General features: G+C 35.0%; 1 protein-coding gene across 2 annotated transcripts in view; it reads right to left on the bottom strand.

The window, feature by feature from the left end:
• Nucleotides 1–4,916: 4,916 nt before the first annotated feature.
• FMR1 (FMRP translational regulator 1) overlaps nt 4,917–25,798 on the bottom strand; it is a 58,974-nt gene continuing 38,092 nt past the window's right edge. The window contains exons 10-15 of one of the 2 annotated variants that reach the window (XM_012553278.3): nt 25,023–25,132; nt 17,246–17,332; nt 12,957–13,152; nt 10,634–10,813; nt 8,726–8,808; nt 4,917–6,868 (exon numbers count right to left, since the gene is read on the bottom strand). In XM_012553278.3, coding sequence (XP_012408732.2) covers nt 6,707–6,868; nt 8,726–8,808; nt 10,634–10,813; nt 12,957–13,152; nt 17,246–17,332; nt 25,023–25,132 — 818 coding nt within the window. In that variant the 3' untranslated portion in view covers nt 4,917–6,706. The remainder of the gene's footprint in view (nt 6,869–8,725; nt 8,809–10,633; nt 10,814–12,956; nt 13,153–17,245; nt 17,333–25,022; nt 25,133–25,798) is intronic. The other variant, XM_012553279.3, reaches the window with a different exon arrangement.

Here is a 25,798-nt window from a genome sequence, read left to right as displayed (position 1 = left end):
AACCCTAAATTAAGAAGATTGATACCTCTGTATTAGTTTCAATTACGGCCCCCAGGGTTACTTGCCTGCAAGGGGATGTGGAAAAAAAAAAAAGTTGGCAATTGGGGCAGTGATTCCTTTCTTTGCCTGGGCCCAGGGCTCTCACCTGAATCATCACGGGCACACAGTATCCACATGGCACAGAGGCCAACAACGTAGAAGAGGAGCTACACATGAAGGAGCTGCGGGGAAGGGGACATGCACCTGCCCCTACCCTTACAAAGTTTAATACCAGGTTGATCTCAATCTTTCAGGCCCACCCACTGAAAGGTGTGAGGGTTTCACACCTATCTACTTGTTTCAGCATCAGTCTGGAGCTACTTGCCAGCAGAGCAGAAGGGGAAGAAGAAATCCTAAAGCTAAGGGAGACTGGGAACTGGGCAGACAGCCCTTTGTTTGCCTGGGCCAAAGAAGCTCACCTGAACTGCAGTAGGAGCAGAGCATCCAAATGGCACAAAGGCCAACATAGAAGTGGAGATGCATCTGGAGGAAGTAGAGGCAGGGAGAGCCCTCAATGATCAATTCCAGACATCAATCACCAAGTGCATCTCAAAGATCAGGACTACCCAATGTCTGGGCGGACTCTATCTGCCTCAGCACTGACTATAAACTCCTTTGACTGGCAAGTTGAACTCCCGAGGCCTCACAATTTTCAATCCTTTTATGCACCTAGCCGTAGAGTTTCCCTGCAATCAACCCCCTTTCCACCTCTTCCTCCTCCTGCAGCAGCAAAGCACTCTAATGGGCAGAACTTATAGAGGCGTGATTTAATTCATGTGCGTGTGCACTGGATTCCTCCGTGCAAGAGGCTTAGGCCATGTTAGCAGTGGGCTAATCCCTTTACGGGAAATAAATGTATTTACTTAAACTGCCAATGGTTATTTGATGTGTGAGGAAAAAGTCCCACCAATATATGGGTGATCTAGTCCAGACTTCCATGCAGGCCCAACACTGGACCTAAAGAATTCTCATTCTGGGCAGATTCAAGGCTCTTAATCTGGAGTACACAAATTTAAAATTAAAATACCCACACATTAATGAAATCTTTAATATGTACCACCATCCCGATGTGTTATCTTTGTGTTTTATTTTTAGACATTTAAAAATATTTTTCTGAGAAGGGGTCCACCGGTATCACCAGAGACTGCCCAGAACCCAACACTGCTTAGGAATCTCTGGCTTGTAAACAGAGCACAGATGTGAAGACAGGTTCAAATTAAGGCTCATGCACTTAGTGGTTGTGTGATGCTAAAGCATATTTTCTTCCTTTTTAACAACTGTCATAATTGGGTGGTTTGAAGGACTAGATGAGGTAACGTAGGACAAATAAACCACATTTGTTAAAACGTAAGCTCCTTGAGAGTATCCTTTGTATTTATATAGTCATTACCTGGCCATGCCTGGCAAATGGCCAACACTGCTTGTTAACTAATGACTTTGGAATTGACTTTAGCCCCAGACAAACAGGATTAGATAGGCAGATCTATTCTGCATACATAAAAAATGCATTTCAAAGATACATGTAGATGCACATTTTAGTCAACTGGGACGTGTTCAATAGAAAGAACACTGGCTTTGAAATCCGAAGCAATGGCTTTGAATTCAACTCTGCTAACTGTGTAGTTTCTTTTCTCCAAGATACCTTTCACCATTAAATCCTACAAATCCACAATCTTACCAGTGCTTAAAAACACATTAGAAATAAACCTACCTTTTAAAAAAACTATCTAGAACACCATTGCCCCTAAGAGAAAGGGAAATATTTATAGCACCTGAGGGAATGAGCTCAAAATCCAAATTTTAAGGGAGTTTAAGGGAACAATCTTTTGTCACCCAAGCTTTATTAATTGAAGAGTAGTTAACGTGAAGGTTCTTTTAGAGAGAAGTAGATCACTAAAAAGTTTATACCGGTAGGGACTATTTCCCCTGCTCCTAGTTGGCACTGGGCAGAAAACAGAGATGTTTCAGTTCAATATGATGTTGACAGTTCAATGTGAAACTCAAAAACAGGTTTAAGTGTAGTAGGTTTAATCCTTAAGTTCACCTTTCATTACCTTTGTTATTTCAAATAGTTCCTCTTGGCCTTTGTTTCCCTCTACTGTAAATAAGAGGGTTGAACTAGATCAATCATGAGTGCCCCAAATCAAGAAGTGATTTTGAGAGAAAAACAAAAAATATAAGGGATAGAGAGCAGTTAAAAACTTTAGCTTCCCATTGATGATCAAAGTGGGCTACATTCAAAGGCAGATACAATTCTGAAGGATAGCAGAAGTTACAAGTCTTTAGATGAAATCAATTTTATGATTGGTTCAGAACACAGATGAACAAGTATTCTGTGGAAATCAGTATTCATGGTGCACAACAATATAATGAAAAATTACAATTACTAAACCTACGGCTTGAATGTATCCTAAGGGGTCAGTCTCCGATCATCTAAGATCATACTAATGGCCATACAGGATACCAATCCACTTGGTACAGTGCTCAGCACACAAAAGGTACAAAAATATTTATCTTGATTTGATCTTTTTGGCTGTTTTAACTTTGATAATAATAGGACTCTTCCCTTTGTACCATTATAGATAACAGAGCTAAAGGGAACTTTAGAATCCAATCTCTTTGTTTCACAGATGAAGAAACAAAAGAGCAACATGGGTGAAACCTATATGAGGATGAGGTCTGAGAGTGACAGTCAAGTTCTTTTGGCTGCCAGAGCAATGGCCTTTGAAAGTCATCAGTAAATCTTTGGAGAACATTTTAAACCCCATTCAGATTGTGAACTACTCAAGTGCTAAACCACTCTCTTACTTGTGGAAATACAATATACTGACCCCAGGAGGCACTCAGTATCATTAATAGCTAAGTAGTGGAAATCTGATTTGTTTTTTAAAGAATACATGAAAGCTATGTAAGACTACTCTCTTGGCTCACCACTTAAAGGGGAAATTATAAAATTGAGAATGAAGGTCCTGTAATAAATAGTGGGATTTAAGACTGATTCTAATCTAATGAAAAAATGAACATGCCAGTTCTTATTAAATTAAATAAGAATTCCTGCCTTTCTGTTTTGTGGTATAGGCCTATTCTTTTAAATATTAAAAGTGACAGAAGATCTATGTACTAACATGCAGTGACAAGAAACATTGCTCAGGATCTGTCCTGGTTTTTCTGTATATATATTTTCTTCCCTCCTCCTATTCTAAGAGTAAACAAAAGTTGAGATCCTTAATAAAACTATACAGCATGTTATTTAGTAGCTTCCAAGTATTGAAGCTTAATATTTTTAACCACCCAAGTAATAAAAAAAATTTGAATGCTCAGAATTTTTCACAAAAGTTGTGCTGGAGATGTGACTATAGGTACCTGAGTTTCATTAAAGATACTTAGATCCTAAAAGGACATTTAGACTTTCCCTCCCAGGAAGCTGTCAGGTTATTTCCATGACATCCACTCTTTCACCAAAGCAATTTTGGTCTCCAATGACATAGTTCTTGAAAGTTCTGGTTGTTGGAGTGAAAAAGATGTGTAGGTTATGACCATGAGATAGAAACCAATCTGAGGTTAAAATCTAATAAATGCTATTATGTCAAATTCTACTGAATTGACCCAGACCCATCATTAAATGAGAAAATGAAATTGTAGTGAGCATAGTACGTCTGTATTGATTATATATTTTAAAGGCAAATCATCCTAATTATCGTAAAGTGTTTGGATTATACAAGCTGGATGCATACAAGTCTGTTTAATTATAAGCTAAATAAAGCATTTTTGAAGGAAAACTGAAAATGTTGCTTGTCAATTATGTGGTATGACACTCAGCTAAGCAATTTTAAACAGATGGGATTCATGCCAAATTGCAATAGTACTAACCTATCTTATTGGCTATTGAGCATGCCTAACTCCCCTTTAAAGCATTTTAATGCTTTTAAGAGTTAACAGACAGCTCAAAAGGGAGACAGATCTTCCGATAAACCTGAACAAATTCCAAACAAGTAAATACAAGAACGCAAACTACATGATGAATGGTGTTTCTTGGTCCAACATCTATGCAACCTGGATTTCCTTGGAATTCTTAGTTCCTTTTAGGTTTAAACAATGAGCTGCAGGACCAGATGCTCTGCCTATCATCTTTGCACAAAGACTTCACTTTTCAGGACCAAGGTGTATATAGGACAGAAATGATCTGCAATTCTTGCCAACACACCAAGATAAGGACACAAAGATCTGTGAAATATATACACTATCCCACATACAAAAAAATTTCTAATAATTCTCCCACCAAAACTGTGAATTTGAACATATGCTCAAAATTAAGATTTAAAACCAAGAATCAAGCATCTGTCAGACTTGTTTTTGCTTTGTTCTAAACAAGATTTTTTTAATAAAATTTTAAAGATTTACAATTCCCATATTTTTGAAATTATTAAATAAGCCTTAAAAAAATCAGGATTTTGAACTAAAACACAAACATTTAATTTTTGCACACAAATATTGTAAAAATTAGTCTTGGCCCCAACTCCATCTGAAAACAATGATGTGGGATAAACCAAATTACATTTTAATAATCGTTCACATTCAAGCTAATTAGTGCCTTGCTAAGCTCTCAGCCTCTGAATATAAATTTAAAAAATACATAGTGAATGTTAGAATACCACCACCATGTGTTTTGTACCATTTTGCCACTGATTTCTCATGTTCTTGAACACAATGCCAAACTCCCAGAAACTGGTAGATTAAGTGATGACTTCCTATGAGCTGTGAAATAAGCAATAGTTAAGAGTTAAGTGTGATGACAGAATATACTTTTTACTAGCTTTGTTTTCCTTTTGTTGAAGTTGTTTTAAAGCAATCATTTGTAAGGATTGCATCAACATCAGTTAGCAGAGGAAGACCAAACTTTATTGAAACTGCTTGCATACAAAATATATTGCACTATAATCAAACAAATGTCAACATAAAATCCAATCTGTTGCAGCTAATATGTACAGAGAATATTGCCCAAGAGCAGTTACATTACAAGGTCAGTCTACCTTGGTTAATTATCTACAGTATTTTAACCAAACAGCTTACAGATGATGTGTGCAAGGTACCAGTTTTTGTTTTCTCAAAAGCTATACATTCCCAAAATAAATAACTAAAATCAACAATAATGTTTGGCAAGATTTTAAAGACATTTTAATATTTGTTAAACCATGTGCAGTTTCTTGTGATTTTTATATGCTTACTTGTATGCAAGGAAAAGTAACAGTGAAAAGAAAAGCAAAGATAAATGAAACTCACAAAATACATCAGAGGCAGGTTTGGTTTGTATAGTTCAGTACATAAATCAGTGGCACCCCCCACTGGAGTAATTTTTAAAGAAAAATAGAAAATTTTAAAATGAAAGTCCTTAAGAGTTTTTCCCCAGTAAACATCATTCATAATCTTAAAGGGGGGGAAAAAAGCAAAAATTCCCCATCCCCACCCCCATTCCATAATTGTCTATTACTTGTTATCAAATTGTAGAATGCCTTCTGATTCTTCTTTCAAATCAGGTTGTGAACTTCAAATTTAACAATTTAACCTGCCTCCAATGTTACAAAGTTGGATACCTGTGCTTCACATATCAATCACAAAGGACATCACCTTCCTATACCTCCCCTGAGATAAGTTTGAAGTTAAAATCATGAAAAACAAGTCGATATTTTGTGGAAAGATGAAATTATGACTATTTACTCAACATTTTTATCTGGCCAAATAAGCATGTTATACTAGCTTGCAACTAGGAAGATTTGTTCCCAAAGAAATTTTTCTCTTTCAAAATGGAAAGAGTGATTTCTTATCCCACGTGTAAAGAAAAATTACACTTTTCAACACTGTCAATCTTCAGTGCAAAAACCCAAAACAAAAAACCCCTATTCTTTATACTGCCTAACCTGATGTTTAAGTAAGGAAAAAAAGTATGGAAAGCATGCATTCTTCTATAAAGTACTAAATGTCTGAACAGGGTTTGCTACATATATTTTACATTTAGTGTTTCCAACTTCTCTTCCCTGATTTCTGCTTCCAAATAAAATATTCCTACCTGCCAAGATATAAAAAAGGCACAGATCATACAACTTTTTTTTTGCTAATGAAAATGATAATTGTTACATCACACATTTTGAGGTCCACTAAGATACTGGAAAAAGTGGACCAAAACGTGAACTGACACAGGACATGAAACGACAGAGCATTTCATAAGGACTTTGAAGTTTGATTGAAAACAGAAGCCTAATTTGATTATCACAAACACTATTTATTCAGAAAAAAAGAATAAATTTAGCAGTGATTGACCCAATGCAGGAGAAGTCCAAATGAACAGAAAGTATACTAGTGCACAACTTGATATTTTTAGAAAACAAAACAAAAATTTTTTTTGAAGTACACAATATGTACTTGAAAGCATATTTTAGAAGTCCAAGATATTCTTAAGTAAATGTTTGTATAAGTTCTTATCCTGAAAACAGTTGCTTACAGCCAATAATAAAAAAACAAACAAACAAAAAAGGCTAACAGAACTTTTGTCTTCATTTCATGCCCTGCGCCATCTTGCCTACTAATTTGTCTTTGGCCTAACAAAGTTTCTCTAATGTGGAATAAGAATTACTGAAACAGTATAGGAAATATGACTCAAGAACTATGCAGTTTAGGGTACTCCATTCACCAGCGGTTGCTGCCCATCCACGCTGTCTGATTTTTCCTTCTTCTGATTACGCTCTTTACCCGTGCGCAGCCGACTACCTTCGTTTGACGTATTCTGTAATGTTTTAGTGTGGACACTTCTTTCATTATTGTAGTCAATTCTGATCTAAAACGAGTCACATTTGTTATGTAATGCATATCCCAACATAATTCCCAATTTGCCTGCCAAGGAGTCTAAGCCTGAAACATAAATACTGTGTATTAAAGCAAAGTGGTGAGGGAGACAAAAGAATTAGGTTGTAATTGGGACTCTGGTTCCTAAAGTGTGGACACTTTAGACTTTGAGTAGCACTAAACCCCAGGAGGTTTGTTTGACCAACCATGGGCAAATTTTTTCATTTGTAAAGGACCAGATTCTGGTGACCCCACTATGGCACTCTACCCTCTAATCATGAGATCCAAATTCAACATCCATCTGATTTTACCCTCATATTACAAGACAAATTCTACTAGATTTTCAACACTCAAACTTTTCGTATCATTTACTTGTGGAGGTTTAAGTTGTTAACCAAAATCCCTCTTCCAGCTATTTTCTTTTCATATGTGAACAGTAGCCAGTGCCCAAGTGAAACACGCTGGTAGAACTAATTCTGACAAGGTTGAATGAATGCTGTGGAAGAATAGCAGAGTGAAGAATATCAGTGGTTAAGAACATCAGTTCTTAGAGAGAGAAAAGAAGAGGAAACAAGAAATGGTAGTCCCACTCTTGGGCTACAGAATGCCTTTTCAGGCCTGGAACTAAAGAGGTCTCTAAAGACAGACAAGATGCTAGCACCCAGCTCAGTAATAGCCTACATAACGAGAAATCATGGGAGGCTGAGAAGTATAAAATAATGTCCTTTCTGTCATGGTGAAAATGGCTACTGGTAGAACACAATCTTTCTTTCTGCTCTTCATTCCCTAAGGTGTTTTTTTTCCCTTTCATTTTTCTGATCAATGAGCACCCACAACTTTGCCCTCCACTTACTTAACTAAGCACTGTTAAAACCTGTTAGAGCTCCCCTGAGCTAGAGCCTGTTACATCCCAGAGAGGCATATACCACAAAAACATCAAACACACTCCAGAAAAGCATGATTCTGGAGCATAGTCATTCTCAATGGATATGGTAAATTATGCCAGTGGAAGCTCCAGGCTGTTGCATTTTTAGTTCACATCTTTTTTCCTAGTCGTGCAAAAATATATAAAACTTTTGTAGGGTGAGACAAGCTTTAGACTACATTAAGTATTAAAGGGGATTATGCAGTAACAAATCATTTCAGTCAGAGGCCAAGTGCCAGTGATGAAACCATGTAGTCCCTTACAACTGACAAGCCTGCTGTTTTAATTCTTGCTGCTCTTTTCCCCCCCAAAAGGAAGTAACATAAACATTATTACTAGTCCTAAACATAAACATTTTGGCTTCCATGTCTTTGATCTCTACAGTATTAACAATGATCAATAGAAGCACGGATTGATACGATTCTTGAAAAGGATGGAAAACATATTTCAGTGAAGTAAACCTAATTTATCTTCTCTTTTTGCTATATCAGTAAAAAAATAGATTTATAGGTGATGCCAAAAACAATTACTGGAGCCCATTTGGGAATTTGAGTGTCTTTAGAACAAGGAGTTGAATCCAATAACGAAGATTCATAAAGGACCTAGTGTTATATATTCTGGTCATCAAAAGTCTTATTTCTTTATTACTGAGCTACAGAAGGATTATAGACTGTCAAATATTTATATAAGCACCTAGTAATTTCTCTGCAAAAATCCTCACATTTTTCTATTCTTGTCAAGAAGGAATAAAAATGCCAATATAGAGTTTAAAAAGAATCATACTAGGTCATATATGAACTAAAATTTATACTCTTATACTCTGGATGTATTTATCATATAATGTGAGTTAGGTGCATTTTTATAAAATCTCTTGTGACTTAATTCAAAAATTAAATAGAAATAAAAATAAGACACATAATTTACCTGAAGTGATCCATCTGCAGTTCTTCCTTTAGCGTCTCTTACATTCCGCTGCCGATTATCTGTTCTAGACTGATCATCATTTCCTACAAAGAATTTTTTTAGTTTCAGCATTGAATCTGGTTAAGAAATGATTAAAGTTTTTTTTTTAAAAATCATTTGCACTCTGTAATTTAAAGTTCAATTAATATTTGCACAGCCCATTCCATCATAATTGCTAAAAAAACAAAAATAACAACAACAAAAAAACCCCCCAAAACCAACCCTCCCAAAATTTAAAGTAAAAGAATAACTTATCAGGCTAAGAAGAAATTGTGCCAGATACAAGAGGCAGGTTTAAGAGATTAACTATGAAATATTGGCAATGGGAAGGTCAAATCACTTTTTGGCTCACCTTAAGCTAAGTATGAGAGAAGAGACATGACTATCTCACAACTTCCTCCCAACCCTTCAAAATGTAGAAAAAAGTTTACCCACTTTTAAAGGTTCCCCCAAATTGTAAATCACTCCTCATAGATTTCCTTTATATCTAAATCAAAATGAGTGCTCATCCTTAAGCACTGTTTATGACCGTACCCTAGAGCAAAAGGGATGAAAAAACCATGGGCAATAAGTAAAAGAACAAAACCACCCTCCAAACTGGTTAAAACAAAATACATCTCATTCTGATTTTTTTTTTTTTTTTTTTTTTTTGGCTAAAATGTAGATAGCACTTACTATGTGCCAGGTACGGTGCTATATGCTTCATACAGGTTATCTCATTTGATACTCACAACACTAGGAGGAGGCAGGCGCTATTATTATCCCCATTTTATAGATGAGGAAACTGAAGCAAACAGAAGTGACGTTACTTGCCCATGGTCACAAAGCTAGTAAGTGTCTGAAGCGGACTTGAACTCAGTTCTTCCTTACTCCAGGCCTGGCGCCACCTAGCTCTCTCATTTCAACTTAATTACACTTAGTACCTTGGAAAAGAGTAAAAATAACCTCAAAAGAAAAAGCATTATCAATTCCTGCCATAATTCTATAGGAGTCAATACAGAAAGCTAATATAACTACAAGATAACTGATACGAATGAATGGCTAATTTTTTTCTGTATTTGACAGTAGACAACAACTAGAATAAATGGCATTTAGACAATATCTTACATTTCATTAAGTTTTTCTCTCTAGCAGCAATATTTTCTTCTTTCAAAAGAAAAATCATTATCTTTAGAACCCCCCAAGACCCCAAGTAAAATCATTATCTTTAGAACCCCCAAGACCCTAGAGTAAAATCATTACCTTTAAATCCACCATGACATCGTAGTAAAATCATTACCTTCAGAACCCCAGGACCCAGAGTAAAATCATTGCCTTTAGACCCCCCCCCAGAACCCCTGAGTAAAATCATTACCTTTAGAATCGCCAGGACCTCATAGTAAAATCATTACCTTTAGACCCCTAGGACCCCAGAGTAAAATCATTACCTTTAGAACACCCAAAACCCCAAAGTAAAATCATTACCTTTAGACCCCCCCAGGACCCCAAAGTAAAATCATTACCTTTAGACCCCCCAGGGCCCCAAAGTAAAATCATTACCTTTAGAACCGCCACAACCTCGTAGTAAAATCGTTACCTTTAGAACTGCCAGGACCCCAGAGTAAAATTCTTACCTTTAGAACTGCCAGGAACTCAGAGTAAAATCCTTACCTTTAGAACCTCCAGGGCCCCAGAGTAAAATCATTATGTTTAGAACCCCCACAATCCCAGAATCAAATAATTACCTTTAACCCCCCCACAACTCCAAAGTAAAATCATGACCTTAAGAACCACCATGACCCTGTAGTAAAACCATTACCTTTGGAAACGCCATGACCCCGGAGCAAAACCATTACCTTTAGAATCGCCATCTCATAGTAAAATCATTACCTTTAAAACCGCCACGACCTCTTCCTCCTTGTCCTCGGCCGCCACCTCCGCGTCTTCGTCCATCTCCTCTACGTAAGTAGTTGTCCCTTTCTTCCTCTGCTGGGGCCAAAGACCAATCACTGAGTTCATCTCGGTGGTCAGATTCTGTTTCAGAAGCATTTGATGCTTCAGAATTAGTTCCTATCAAGAGTTAAAAGCCATATACAATTGTTCATTTTTAAAAAACACTACCAAATTAACAACCTTGGAGAAAAATTCCAGCTATCAATTGAATGCCTTTCTCCTCTTGATAAGTCAATTACAGAGTAGACAGAATTTATTTTCTGTTTACTTTGTACTAAGTTTTTTTTTTCAATTGAATATGACTCAGGGGCTTCATGAAACATAATGGTTTGAGTTTATGGACAGTTTTAGTACTTATTTTTATAAAAAAACAATTGTTCAATAACCTTCAACTCTTTCCTTTGCAATGCAAAGCACAGTAATATTTTTAAATCTGAGTGATTCTACACTCAAACATATGAGTTCATATTGTAAGAAAAAATGGTCTTTAACAGCTAACCAAATAAAAACTTGAATAATAAATCCTTTGGGAACAAAACTCCCTTTAACAAAAGAGGAATAGGTGAAATACTGCTCACCTTAGCAGTAGGTCAGGGAATTAAGAGGAAGTAATGGTCCCATCTCAAGGCTTTTGGTGGTGATACCAGGGCCCGATCCCATTTAAGGTAAAGATTGTTTACCTGTCTTTCATTCAGCTATGTCATACTCTGTGAGCATATCTGAAGCATATATTTTTTTCTACTCACCTTTTACACATTTTTTTCATTCCTTTTTACTCTGAAGCATAGTCATAGGCAATACCTTGGAATAATCAAGGAGTGGGGAAGTTCACAAGAGACCTTTTCTTTGCTGAGCAGAAGCCTCGTCTTGAAAGAGGTGAGAACATACTGTAGAAGTGAAAGGGCCTGGAACCTTCCTCAGTTGAAGACCATTTGGTAATGTATGATAAGAGGGAATTTAAGTCCTAGAATTGCTATCTACATTCCTTCTATCTAAGTAGCACTTTTTGACAAAAAAAAAGTATGCCATGAAAAACCATCTTTTCTATTAATATTGTCAATAACTAATCGAACCTGCCTGGATCAAGCTTGGCGGAGAGGAGGAAGGAAGGAACCAACCACAGTGAACAAGCTATGTTGAAACACAGTAAAAGCTGCCAGCTGAGTCCATTTGCTAGCAGCAATGCCTAATAATGCTCTTAGGCCCCAAAAGAAGAAGGAGTCAATCAGTCAAGAAAGGGAAATGATCCCTTCCCTCCCACCACCAGCATATTCCCAACCTGTCTAAAGCTCCAACTACCATACCCAGTGCCAACCTTCAAACTCATTGTCTACTATTCCACCATTACAGTTTCAATCCTTTGGGTCTTAAAGAGTTCAGTTATTATTAAAATGTAAATAAGTAAATATGAAGGGTTAAATTTTAAGCAGTTATCACCTAACACCAAGGCTATTACTTAATACTTTCACAGGCACTACTTTGCAAACAAAAGAGAATGATAACTGGGGCACGGAATAGGCATGGCTGGGGTGGGGGGGAGCCAAGAAAAAATGAAAGGGCTAAATTAGGAGAATAAAAAAGACATAAAAGTCAAATATGACCTACTTAATTTGGCTTAGGGACAACCTAAGTACCTTGCTAGAACATGCAGCACGTGAATTCTAGCTTGCTGACTCATTAAAGGAATCACTATGTTTGGATCCATAATGCCTCTGACCATGTACTACCAGCACATATCTGACAAAACAACATCCCTGGTAACCAAAGTACAAATTCTATTTAGATGAAACTTAAAAAAAGAGGCAGTTTTACAAAAGACATATAACTGGCCTAGGGGGTCAAGAAAATCAGAAGTCAAAACCAAACTCAAACACATACTAACTAGTATCACAATGACAGAATCACTGACCCAGGCAATTCTCTAAAAGCAGGCAGTTATAGGCAAGGCCATTCATATGAGTTGCTAGAGGGATTCTTTATACCGATGAAATAACAGGTCAAGATGAAAACAAAAATTTCCAAAATAAGATAATCTGTTACAAGTTCACAAGACATCTGGGAGGCTTTAATATACACATTCTTTATACTCACTCTATGGACTAAATGTGTCCCTCAGACTTTTACTGTAAATAGTTATGTTTTGTGGCAAAATCATGGAATCATGGGGGGTAAGAGAGAGAATATCCAATGCATGTTAATAATTAGAAGCTGTAAGATCATGAGGAGAAACAATAACTCAGCAATATTCTTCTTCTTATACCTGAAGCATATCCAGGACCACGTCTACCATGTCCTCTATTTCTGTAAGGCCTACTACCTCGGCCAAGTCCCGGGCCATCGTCAGTCATGTAGCCTTTATCCTTATCTGCACGATTTGGTGGTGGTCTAGAACTTGCACCAATCTGTCGCAACTGCTCATCAATCTGCAGCCTCTCCAAACGCAGTTGGTCTACTTCCTGTATAAAATACAGGAAATAACAGTTAAAAAATAACCCTTATAATGGACTATATCAACAACCAAGCTAACAGAAACCATACAATTATGTCAATAAATGCAGAAAAAGCATGACAAAATCCAATACCCATTCCTATTAAAAACACTAGAGTGCATAGGAATAAATAAAGTTTTCCTTAAAATTATCAGTAGCATCTATTTAAAACAATCAGCAAGCATTATATGTAATGGGGATAAAATAAAAGCATTCCCAATAAGATCAGGGGTGAAACAAGGGTGTCCACTATCACCATTACTATTCAATATTGTATTAGAAATGCTATCTTTGGCAATAAGAGAAGAAAAAGAAATTAAAAGAATTAGAGTAGGTAAGGAGGAAACCAAATTATCACTCTGCAGATGATACGATGTGTATACTTAGAGAATCCCTTAAAGAACTACTAGGAACAATTCACAACTTTAGCAAAGTTGTAGGATATAAAATTAACCCACATAAATCAGCATTTCTATGTTGCCAACAAAGTTCAGATAGAAAGAGAAATTCCATTTAAGATAACTGTAAATGATATAAAATATTTGGGAGTCTACTTGCCAAGAAAAAGCCAGGACTATGAGAGCACAATTATAAAACATTTTATACACAAATATAATTAGATCTAAACAACTGGAAGAATATCAAGTGCTCATAGGTAGGCCGAGGTAATATAATAAAAATGACAATCCTACCTAAATTAATCTACTCATTTAGTGCCATACCAAACTCCCAAGAAATTATTTTACAGAGCTAAAAATTATAATAACAAAGCATATCTGGAAGAACAAAAGGTCAAGAATTTGAAGAGAATTAATGGAAAAAATGCAAATGAAAGGCCTAGCTGTACTAGACCTAAAACAATATTATAAAGCAGCAGTCACCAAAATCATTTTGTACTGGCTCAGAGAGAGAGTGGTCGATCAGTGGAATAGGTTAGGCTTATGGGACAAAATAGTCAATGACTATGGCAATCTAAGGTCTGATAAACCCGAAGACCCCAGCTTTTGGGAATGACAGAAAATGTTGGGAAAATTGAAAACTAGTATGGCAGAACCTAGGCAATGACCAATACATAACACCCTATACCAAGGTAATGTCGAAATGGATTCATAATTTAGACATAAAGGATGATACCATAAACGAATTAGGAAAACAAAGAGATATTCTATCTCTCAGATTCGTGCAGAGGGAAGAAATTGGTGGCCAAAGAAGAAATGGAGAATATTATGAAAAACAAAAAGAATAAGTTTGATTATATTAAAAAGTTTTGGTACAAAACCAATGTAGACAAGATTAGAAGGGAAGCAGAAAACTGGAAAATGTTTATGTCCAAGGGTTCAGATGAAGCCCTCATTTCTAAAATGTTTAGAAAAACGGACTCAAATTTGTAAGAATTCAAGCCATTCTCCAATTAGTAAACAGTCAAAGGATATGAACAGATAATTTTCAGATAAAGAGATTAAAAGCATTTATTGTTATATGAAAAAATGCTCTAAATCACTATTAATCAGAAACGCAAATTAAAGACAACTCTGAGGTACCACTACACTTCTCAGGTTGGCTAAGATGACAGGAAAAGATAATGATGAATGGTTGGAGGGAATGTTGGAAAACTGGGTCACTAATCCATTGCTGGTAGAACTTTGAAGAGATCCAACCATTCTGGAGAGAAATTTGGAACTATGCCCAAAGGGCTATCAAATTATGTGCATACCCTTTGATCCAGCAGCGTTCTCTACTGGGTCTGTATCCCAAAGAGATAACAAAAAAAGGAAAAGAACCCATGCATGCAAAAGTATGTGTAGCAGTCCTTTTTGTAGTGGCAAGGAACTTAAAACTGTGTGGATGCCTATCAGTTGGGGAATGGTTGAATAAGTTATAGTATATGAACGATATGGAATATTATTGTTCTACAAGAAACAATCAGCAGGATGATTTCTGAGAGGCCTGGAGAGACTTACAGGAACTGATGCTGAGTGAAATGAGCAGAACCAGGAGATCATTGTACAGAGTGGCAACAAATTATGTTATGTTCAATGGTGATGGACTTGGTTTTTTTCAACCATGAAGTGATTCAAGCAAATCCAATTGACTTGTGATGGCGAGAGCCATCTCCATCCAGAAAGAAGATTCAATGTGGATTACAACAGAGTATTTGCATCTTTTTGTTGTAGTTTGCTTGGTCTTTTTTTCCTTTCTCATTTTTCCCTTTTTGATCTGATTTTTTAATGCAGCATGATAAATATGGAAATATGTAAAGAAGAATTGCAAATGTTTAACATACTGGACTGCTTGTTGTCAAGGGTGGTGAGGAAAGGGAGGGAGAAAAACTTGGAACACAAGTTTTTTCAAATGTGAATGTTGAAAACTATCTTTGCATGTATTTTAAAAATTAAAAGCTAGTTTTAAAAAGAAAAAATTAAGCAAAAACCCATACATTTAACATTTAAAAGATACAAAAAGAAAAAATAAGAAAAAACCCTTACATTTAACATTTATAAGATAATATTTAAAAGAAAAGCTCTCATTTTAGTTTCAAATTTACTATCATAAAGTAGAGGCAGGGGAAAGAATATTCTGATTAACAAACAACTTACCAGTACCAAGATTATCAATTTTTTTTTTTTGCAGAATCAGAATACAAGAAATCAATTCTGACATCAGAATGCTACAGAATTTTTTCTAATCCTTTAGATTTTTATGACTCTCAATTAGCTTAGGATCATAATTATATTTACAAAATTATTATACCTGTTAGACAAGTATACTGGTCAGTCAAGACACAGCACAATTTTAACTAATTTTTAACCTTTGCTCTCCCAATTTCAATATCTCACTTATCAAAAAACAGCAGGGCCATATCCATAGTCATAAATAGTTGGAAAGATGGTATGTCTCTTTCATCTGAGGACTATGTTCAGAGAAAGTTCATCAACCGCAGGAATGCCTCACATGAAGGGATTATGACATACACATACACACACACACATGCGCGCACACACAACCTCATCAAAACACCTAGGAAGGAAAAAATTGAATTTCTATCAACAAAGAGCATAATGCACACACATGAAGTCCTTGAAGTATACTGAAGTTTGCAGAATGTTTAAAAATTCATCTCTAAGTGGCAATTTGCTAAAATGGCACAATTTCACAGAACAAATATTTGGGGCTACAAAGGACCTCACAAGATCAGCTGACCAATCTTTAATTAGAAACAGAATAGGCCCCAAAATAACTTCTCTAGTCAAACAGCAAGTTCTGGGAGAAGAACCTACAATTCCAGACATCCAGTATTCCAATATCAAGCCACCTCCAAATCCTTGCAGTCTAGGTTACAATTCTGAATAGTCAATACTGATACAAATTAGCCAACAATAGAGCAAAGTTTATCAATTGTCTCTGTGAAATTCCCTCTACCAAGGCAGACTGAACTTTATCTATAATTAAAAGTTTTAGACAATAATGCAAATTTAATTAACAATAAAAATACTAAAAACCATCAAAATATTTATTTATGTAAAGTACAAGTGTCTTATATCTTGTGTAAGAGAAAGTGTAGAGACTACAAAAGACATACATGCTTTAAAAACAAGGGCTTTACTGCTCACCTATCAGTAAAAAGGTCGAATATCGTAAACGTGGAACAATGCATAGTCAACTATGATGATTTTGCTTTAATGTTTTACTTTTTAATAAATGAGGGAACATTTGGTAGTTGGGAAGGTGTATCTGAGAATGTGATATAAAACAAAATGCACCAAAAAACTTTTAAAAGGTTAATGTTAAATTAAATTATGTTGAAGTTGCTTTGAGCAAGAGAAACAGTGATTTTGGAGACCAAGGTATCATAAAGCCGTAATATGTAGCCTTGAAAAACCACCAAAGTAAGAAAAGAACCTTTCTCCCTACCCCTCAAACAATTGAGGATTGTCTAAATCAAGCAGAGGAGGCAACCAAGATAGTCAAGCAAGGAGTTGTCAAAAGAATTATGATGGGATACAGGTGGACAGTTTTAAGCAAGACAAGTTCTAAATGTTAAAACTCTTTCTCTGCTTACCTTTAAGTAATTAAGATGATAATCCAGAAGAACTGTTGCATTGGTGATGCTGTCCTTGGTTCCAACAAAGACAAATGGTACCATTCCCTGAAAAACAAATTGCAGTAACAAAAGCATTTGTAAAATTCTTTTAAGTTTCAAACCCAATTGGTCCATTTCACACAAATAATGACTATACATTCATATTAATACAGTATTCCTTCTATTTGATAAACTTGAGGCGAATTACGATAAATAAACATAAGTACCCTGTACTCATGAAGCCACAAGCCAGTATTATTGAAAAACTACTAAAATGATTAAGGTTTGTATATTGGTTTAAACTATACACACACATACTACAAAATACATAAATGATATAAAATTAAAATTATGTAAGCACATTAAGTTGAGTTTCATTAATGAACATTTTAAAAGGATTATTGAAAGCTACAATTTCTCACCTAGATAATTTTCACTTTTGATATTAACAAAAAAATTTAGTTCAAATTTAGATTGTTTGTACATTAAAAGTAAAACACAATCAAAGAAACGAGCAAAAGATTCCCAGGCTTCTTTATAAGACCTAGCTTGATCAATTCCCCCCAGCACCTAGTCACTCATGCACCCCACGATTACTTCGCATCTATTTAGTATTTACCTGGATGCGCACATATTAGGCACCTTGTAGGCAGAGGCTATTTCGTTTTTGCCCTTGTCTTTGTGTCCCAATTTCCTAGCACAGTGCCTGGCACATAGTTGGTGCTTAATAAATGAAATCCTTAATAATGGGACAGCCATTATAACAGAGATTATAAAACACAGTAACTCACAAAGATTGTATTTCTGTTTTTAAGGTATAAAAGGATGAAATATCAAAGAAAAATATAACGTCAGAGCCTTCACACAAAGATAGACCCAAGAAAATCATAGCTCTTTTAAAAATATTTCTAATCAGTCAGTAGAAATTGGTAAAAATAAAAGAAAAACACAAAACATTTCATTTTATCATTGACATCTTTTTTCTTAAACTTGAAGTTTAAAAAGTTCTAACTGATCGAGACAGAATGGCATTTATGCAAACTAACTGACAAAGGTGAAGCTCCATGCAAGTAATGCAATTCTTTAACGCAGAAATCCAAGACTACTGAAAATGACAAGGAATGGAAAAGACGGGAGGGTATTATTAGCACTGGTGTCAATAATGTCAGACAACAGGAAAATATAAGGCACTGTGAACATTCCCTTAGCTGTTGTATACCTCAGGTACCATCCACAGCAAAAGTCACATGCCTGCAACTAATCTCACTTGTTGCATTCAAGATTACAGGAAAGATTGACACAAGGAAGACTTTTAAATGTCTGATGCCCATAACAGGTAACTACAGAGCAGGAAATTAAGAAGCCATTTGTGCCTCACTATCTGATAATCATGGCTGAAACTATTACTTGAAAACCCAGGGGTGGGGCAACTACAGGGACAGGAGCTACACAATAAATTGTTCAAGGAAAGCAATTAGAAAAACCAACATTTTTCAGTTCTGCAGAACTAATAATCTTCTTTATCAGCATCATTTCTGTTCCACATTCAAAAACAAATATACAAAAATAGACTTTTACATTATTTCCAAAATGCCCTCTAAAAATCTAATAACATTCTCTGGGGCAAGAGATAACAAATGTAACTAAAACCTTAGTCTACAAATATGGTATATAGCCTTGAATCAAAGAATTGAAAAGCACTAAGCAAGAATGTATAAAGGCTGAAATTAAGGTTCCCCAAGTGGGGCACAGTAAAGGCAGCAAACATCATCCTGTCAAAATCAAATACTTTCATCTTCTCTCTAATCACAAAAGCAGCTAGACTCCTCAAATTAACCTCATGCCTTCTCACATGCTCCACATGTTGGGTACAGACTTTGTTGGACTAGATAATTTGAAGTCCCTTTCAGCTTTAAAGGTATGACCCCTTATTAATGAAATTTTCTAATTTTGAAGTGATTTTCAGTTTACAAAGCACTTTCCGCCTCAGTAACTTGGCAGAAGTGAATTATATCAGTGTTCTGAAATAACTGCTTTAATCACTATCTATGACGTGAGGAATTGGAGCTAATGGGCAAAGTGTCACTGAATTACAAACAAGCAAATGTTGGTCCAATTTTCCAAAAAGGAAAGAAGTTGGATATTTCAAACAATAGGCTAATGAGCTTTATTATCAAGTCCTGGTAAAAACTAACCTATTAAAAAGAAATGGCTTATGAACCCTTGAAAAGGTCACTAAAAGCCACATGGGGCATTAATAAAAATGGCAAACGAAGTTCATTTCCTTTAGGAAAAGGTAGAATACCATGAATCTAGAAGAAAAAAATGTCAAAATATGTCATAACATCTTCATGAATAGGATGCAGAGATTTGAAATGGATGACAATATAGTTAGGTTGATTCAGAAGTAAATGACAGATGTCAACCTGAAGCAATGTCTCTGAAGCTGTACCATAAGTCTCTGTTCTACATCCTGAAATGATCAATATTTTTATCAATGACTTGGATAAAATCATATTTTAATTGACACAAAACTGAGACAACTAGCAAGCTATCAAAAAGAAATCAATACAAAAAATATGAAAGGTCTATAAAATGAAAATCTAAAAAAAATAAAATTTGAGTTTAAAAATGGCAAGTCTTTGCCTTGAATCAATAAATTCAAATTACACAAGTGTAAAATATAGGAGACATGGTAAGGAAGATTGTCTAAAAAAAGACCAAGGAACTCAGAGTGCTGATATACTCCTGTATTCCTTGCTGTCAGAAAAGCAAGTTGGTTGGTGGGGTTCAGGAGTTCTGAGCTGCATAAAGATAAAACTAGTCAGTTGTCTACCCATATCCACACCAGCATGTTGAGGCCCTGGGAGCAGAAGTCAGTCAGGATGCATATGAAAAACAGAGGAGGTTTAAGCTTCTGTAACAACGAATATTAGAGCAGGCCCAGGAATAGCTGCCGCAAAACTTCCAGCTTGGGTGAGACAGGACATCTGTCCACCAAAAAAACAAAACAAAAAACCAAAAAACCCCAAACCAACCTCTAGGGGTTATAGCTGACCTCAAGCTCAATGTAAATGAGAAGTGTAATAATACAGATAAAAGAGCTGAAGAGATTTGGAATTATTCAATAGAGCCCAGAAAAGAGTAAAAGTGCCAGTCCCACTGTGCTATGACCTGGTCAGACTTGTGGGTGCCACAGAAACTGGAATGTATGAAGAGGATGACCACAATTGGTGATTGGTTGAAAGAATGGAGAATGTTTAACTTCAAAAAATGATGACTGTGGGAAGGGAGAAGAGTCTTCAAATATTTACAAGGCTATCAATTAAACTTCTTGTGCTTGACACTGAAAAGACCAGAGAAAACCAATGGTAGTAGTGACAAAGACAAAATTTCAAACTCAGAAAAAACTTCCCCAATAATTATTTGTCCCAAAATGTTATGTGTGCCTCAAGGAGTAGATTGTTTCCCCAAAAGAGGAGGCTTTTCAAGTAGAAGCTAGATGATCACTTCTAAGAAAAAATGTAGAAAGAACTTAAGATTCGATAAGAGTCAGAGGAAACTCTGAAGTCCTTTCAAATCTAAATATGCTATGATTCTTTAAAAAAAAAACATTTTTCTAGAAAATACCCATTCTGTAAGGATGTCATTTAGATCACACTTTAAGATTTATGAAATACTTAGCTTATCCTCACGACAGCCCTAAGAAACAAATATATCATATATTATCTCTATTTCACAGATAAGGAAACTGAGGTTTCATGAACTTAAAATGACTTGCATCATTAAAATCTCACATTTCAGCTGCAACATTACCTCCTACATCAAGTCTTTTTTCTTTATCAGCAGCCTCTACCCCCACAACTATCAGTGCCCTCCTTATCCACCTTGTATTTATTGTATTATATTTATATTATATATATATCATACTATATTATATTTATATGCAGCTAAGTTAATCGTCCATGGTCACACAGGTGTCAGAAGCAAGATTCACGTCCAAACAGCTCTTGCCTCCAGGTTCATTCCATCACACCTCAATGGTTAACTTAACTAAGGAATATTAAGTGACCTCCCAATACATTACCAAGAATTAAAAAGCAAAATATGTAAATAAAAAAAACTATCATAGAAATTTGGTAACTGGGCCATCTTATAGAAAGCATAGTTAAAGGAAAGTTAATAATATGATGACAAATCAACATAAAATGATGGTGGATTTTTTTTCAAGTCCAGAAAAGAGAAATGACATAGGATCTATTTTTATCAGTTCCTAAAGGAATACTATTCCTTACTTGTTGGGGTATGTACTTTGGGTACCTTTCCCCTCAAGGCTCACCAAATAATTGAACAAGTAAATAATGAAATTCCTCAAAACATTTCTAGCTCTATACAATTTCAGGCTAAAATACATTCTCCTCTTGAGCACACCCAAATTTATTTACTATCCTCTCTCTTGGGAGCTACAAAGAATGATACAATAAACTTATACCTTATAAATTGTGTGGGTAGATATATTGTTTATACAGCACATTACACCTATCATCTCACTTGAGACTAAGATAGACAACAGAAATTGTATTATCTATATTTTAAAAGTAGAAAATAGGCAAGTCAAAAGTCTTCTTTATACTGCTTTTTGACAATCGTCCCCTCTCTCCCCAGAGTACAGTCATTTGTTTTCAACCTCACAGTCAAACATACCAGTTATACTTCTTTTCCAAATGCACTCAATTTTTAATTTATTTTAAAATTAATTTTATTTATTTCATTTAACCAAAAAAAATCTTTTTTCTATCATCTTCCTCCTACCTTTTTTCCCTACCGAAAAATAAAAACAGAAAACAAAGCCCTTGCAACAAATATATGCAGAATTAAGCAAAACAATTTGGTTATTTTCAACAATTATGCCTCCATCTGCACCCTGAGTTTATTCTGTCTCTTTCAGGTAGTAGAAGTGACTTAGCAGGTTTTGCCAAGAGTCCTTTGGAACTGTAATTATTAAAACAGTTCAAATCAGAATTCTTAAGTCTTTCAAAGTTGTCTTTAAAATGCTGTTATTTAGATTATTCCCTATTTTTTTTAAAGACAATTTTTCTGGAATTTCCCTCTTTGTAGTTACCCAATCCATTAGAGAACTATCATTATCAATGGCACTCTGTTGACTCAGGCTTACCCTACAAATATCACACCTCTTTACAATCAATGAGAATCAACCCCTTCACTGAAGAATTCCCTCCCATCCGTCTGTCTGTCTGTCTGTCTTTCTGTCTGTCTCTCTCTCTCTCACACACACACACACACACACACACACACACACACACACACACAGTTCATTCAGGCAACAATTCGAGGGATTTCTTTAAATATTATCATTGCTGGTATGTCTAAACAAATGCACTTCTTCCCACTCTCATTCTCCCCTGCACTCCAATTCTAATCACCATCAGTATAAGGAGGTTTGTGCTCTTAACCATCACTCATTCCTCCCTTTAGAGCCCAGAACAGGTGACCAAGAAGGCAAGAAAAACACTTTTTCTAATGGAACTGTTTCCTTCCTCAGTTCTCACAATGAAATTCATTACTTGTTCCTACTGGTTTACTCATTAATTATTGATCTAATTCATTATTATGCTGAGCTTTTTAAAATTGAGTTTTTACATAATAAAGATAAAACCACAGAATAGACAAAAAGTAGGTTTTAAGAAAGAAGGGAAATAGGGAGAAAAGACATATTATTAACAATAACCTGGCTTCTATATCCAAGTCATTCAAATTTAAGGCTGTAAGGCAAACCTTTATTAAGTGAAGTTAACACCAGAAATAAATAAAAAAGGTTCCTAATATATTGGAGGAGATCTGGAATAGATATAGAATCAAGCAAATTCTCCTAGATGATGCCAACAAACCATTTAACAGTCTTCAAAAGATAAATAATCATATGATTTACCTCAAAAGGTAGGTGCCTAAAGAATTAAAGTATTACAAAAGTCTAAATTCCAAGAAATAAATACATTCCTAATGCTAGTTTCTACTGGAATATTTCCAAAAAAGAAAATGGTATATTTTTCACAGTAAGTACCCCAAGAGAGTAAAGGTTACAGCTTCAACTGTTTTAATTCTTCAAAAGAATAACCAAAAAATAAAGTAGGAGCCATATCTATTGTGAGAATTACAATATAATATGTCCTCCCCAGATTGTGGTTGTCCTTTATATATCCTTGTGGTCCAGCGCATACACAACATACACATATGGTATACGCACGCACACACACTTGCATTCGGACCAAAAAAGGGAAACACACACACATACACACAAAAAGTTAAATGTAGTTTCAACAAGGGTGATTGATTTCCTACCTGCCAAGACTTGATTTCAGGTTTCTGCGATTCCCCTGCTACAATTGATGAAACCACTAACACCTAAAGCAGTGTAAGGAATGCAAGTGTTAGTGATATCATTAACTATAACAAAAGATACACAGAATCCTGAACTCAAGACTTTTTTTTCATTTTGTTTTTTTTTTTTTTAAATACACACGGTTTAATTTTTTTTTAAAAGACAGCCCACGTATTTATAAAACTAAATGAGTTTGTAAACTGGTGATAAGGTACTTACTGGCACACCTAAAATTCACAGCTTGTTTGGAGATCATTAAAATGTTTTATCTTACTAAGGGTACAAAATATTAAACGGGCATTATGACAATTTATTCTCAAAAGAAAAACTTGCCCATTAAGCTCAACCCAGCAGCTTATTATTCGTAGCATTAAGATTTGTCACTGTGAATCAACTGTGAAGTAGCTATTATTTTCTAGTTTGTGAAACTTCATAAGCTGGTGATCAGATGAGAAACATGACATGAAGAGTATGAGGGCCCACCAGAGAGGACTGTAAGCCTCTTTTCATTAAAGTTCATCTAACTGAAATGGAAGGGATTTGTTCTTCCTTTTTTAAAGTTTAATTCAAAGTGACAAATATTTCTTACCCTTTGGACTTTTGTACTGCTGGACTGAGAAAAATGAGTGTAGTTTTCCTTTAAATCTAAGTATTTCTTTTCTTCTGAGGAATTAGATCCAACCCTTGAATTATTGGAAGGTAGGGGATTTTGTGGTATAATTTCCTTGGCAAAGAAAATAAAAAAATAAGAGAGAGAAAAAGCACCAACATTTAAGATCTTATTGAAATCTAACATCAAAATAATGGTTTAGTTTTTAAAAATGAACAACAGTTTTTAGCATGCATCATTATAAATTAATGTGAAAGCAGAAAATGATTTAGTTATATGAATTATTATATATCATTTAACAAGCAAGATGAAATATTATAATTAATTTTACCTTGAAATATTTTTTTCACAGTAAAACAATTTCAATACTTAAGAAGTTAGGGTTTTTTTAGGTCCTTAAGTAAAAACATTGTTATACATACAATAGAAAGAAAAACAATATGCTTTTTGAGTAAGAAAACATGTTTGCAAAATGTTAGCGAAAATGAAATTAAGGGCTATAAAATATAACTTAAAGAGCTAAAGAGAAGAGAAATTAATATGCAAAATATAAATCTAAAGTATAAGATACTATTAAAAATATTAAGCAAAAGTCAGAAAAAGCAATAAATTTCACATCTTAATTTTTTTTTGCAGTTAAAAAAATAATTTTAACCTGGAACACAAAATGCACATTAGACCCATACAACCTCACAGTGGCCTTATAAAATTATTATAATAACTAAAATATGTAAGCAAAACATTACCTCTTCTTGTGGAATATTTTTATCATTTTCAGCCTCAATTCTCACTCTTACAACACCTGACTTGTCCACAATCTCTTGAATCAGTTTTCCATTTTTTCCTATTACTTTGCCTATGGGTGAAATAAAGAATGAATCATGTTGAGTTAAGAAATATTCTGTATTTAATTACTTAGTTATGTCTATGGCTTATTTGTTATATTAACTGCAAAAGAATCCTGACTCAATAAATTAATTTTACATAAAAAAGAGTAAACCTTATTCATTCCTTGGTCCTGAATCAGTTGTTCAGCTTAATCTACACTTGTTCATAAAATGGGAAAATTGTTTTCAGACCAAGTGTTATTGTGCAGCCTATCTTTTGCATAAGTACAAAAAGGGGCTATCTCAGAAATAAATTCACAATCTGGATTTCCAAATATTGTCTGCTATCTAAATTTAAATCATTTGCCTGTGATCACTTTTTTAAATTATATACAAAATTATACATTTAAATAATGGCTTGAAGAAATTTGCCACAGAGTCAGACCTTTAAGGTCTATTTTTTTATTTGTGACCCCTTTTTGCCCAAAAGAATTTTATGTGATCCCAAGTCTATAGGTATATATAGTAGGTATACCAATCAACCATAATTTCACTGATAACAAATCATAATTTCACCACTCCCACATTCAGTTATAAGACCCCATATGGGGACGCAGTTCAAGTTTAAAAAGCTTTGCTGTAAGGGACCTAAGGAGCCCCCTGGTCCAGCCCATACTTGACCAAGAACTTGTTCT

Source organism: Sarcophilus harrisii, chromosome X, assembly GCF_902635505.1.
Source record: "Sarcophilus harrisii chromosome X, mSarHar1.11, whole genome shotgun sequence".
In the NCBI taxonomy this organism is placed as follows: domain Eukaryota; kingdom Metazoa; phylum Chordata; class Mammalia; order Dasyuromorphia; family Dasyuridae; genus Sarcophilus; species Sarcophilus harrisii.
Note: the sequence above shows the minus strand (reverse complement) of the source record. Positions and strands in the feature narration are given on the sequence as shown.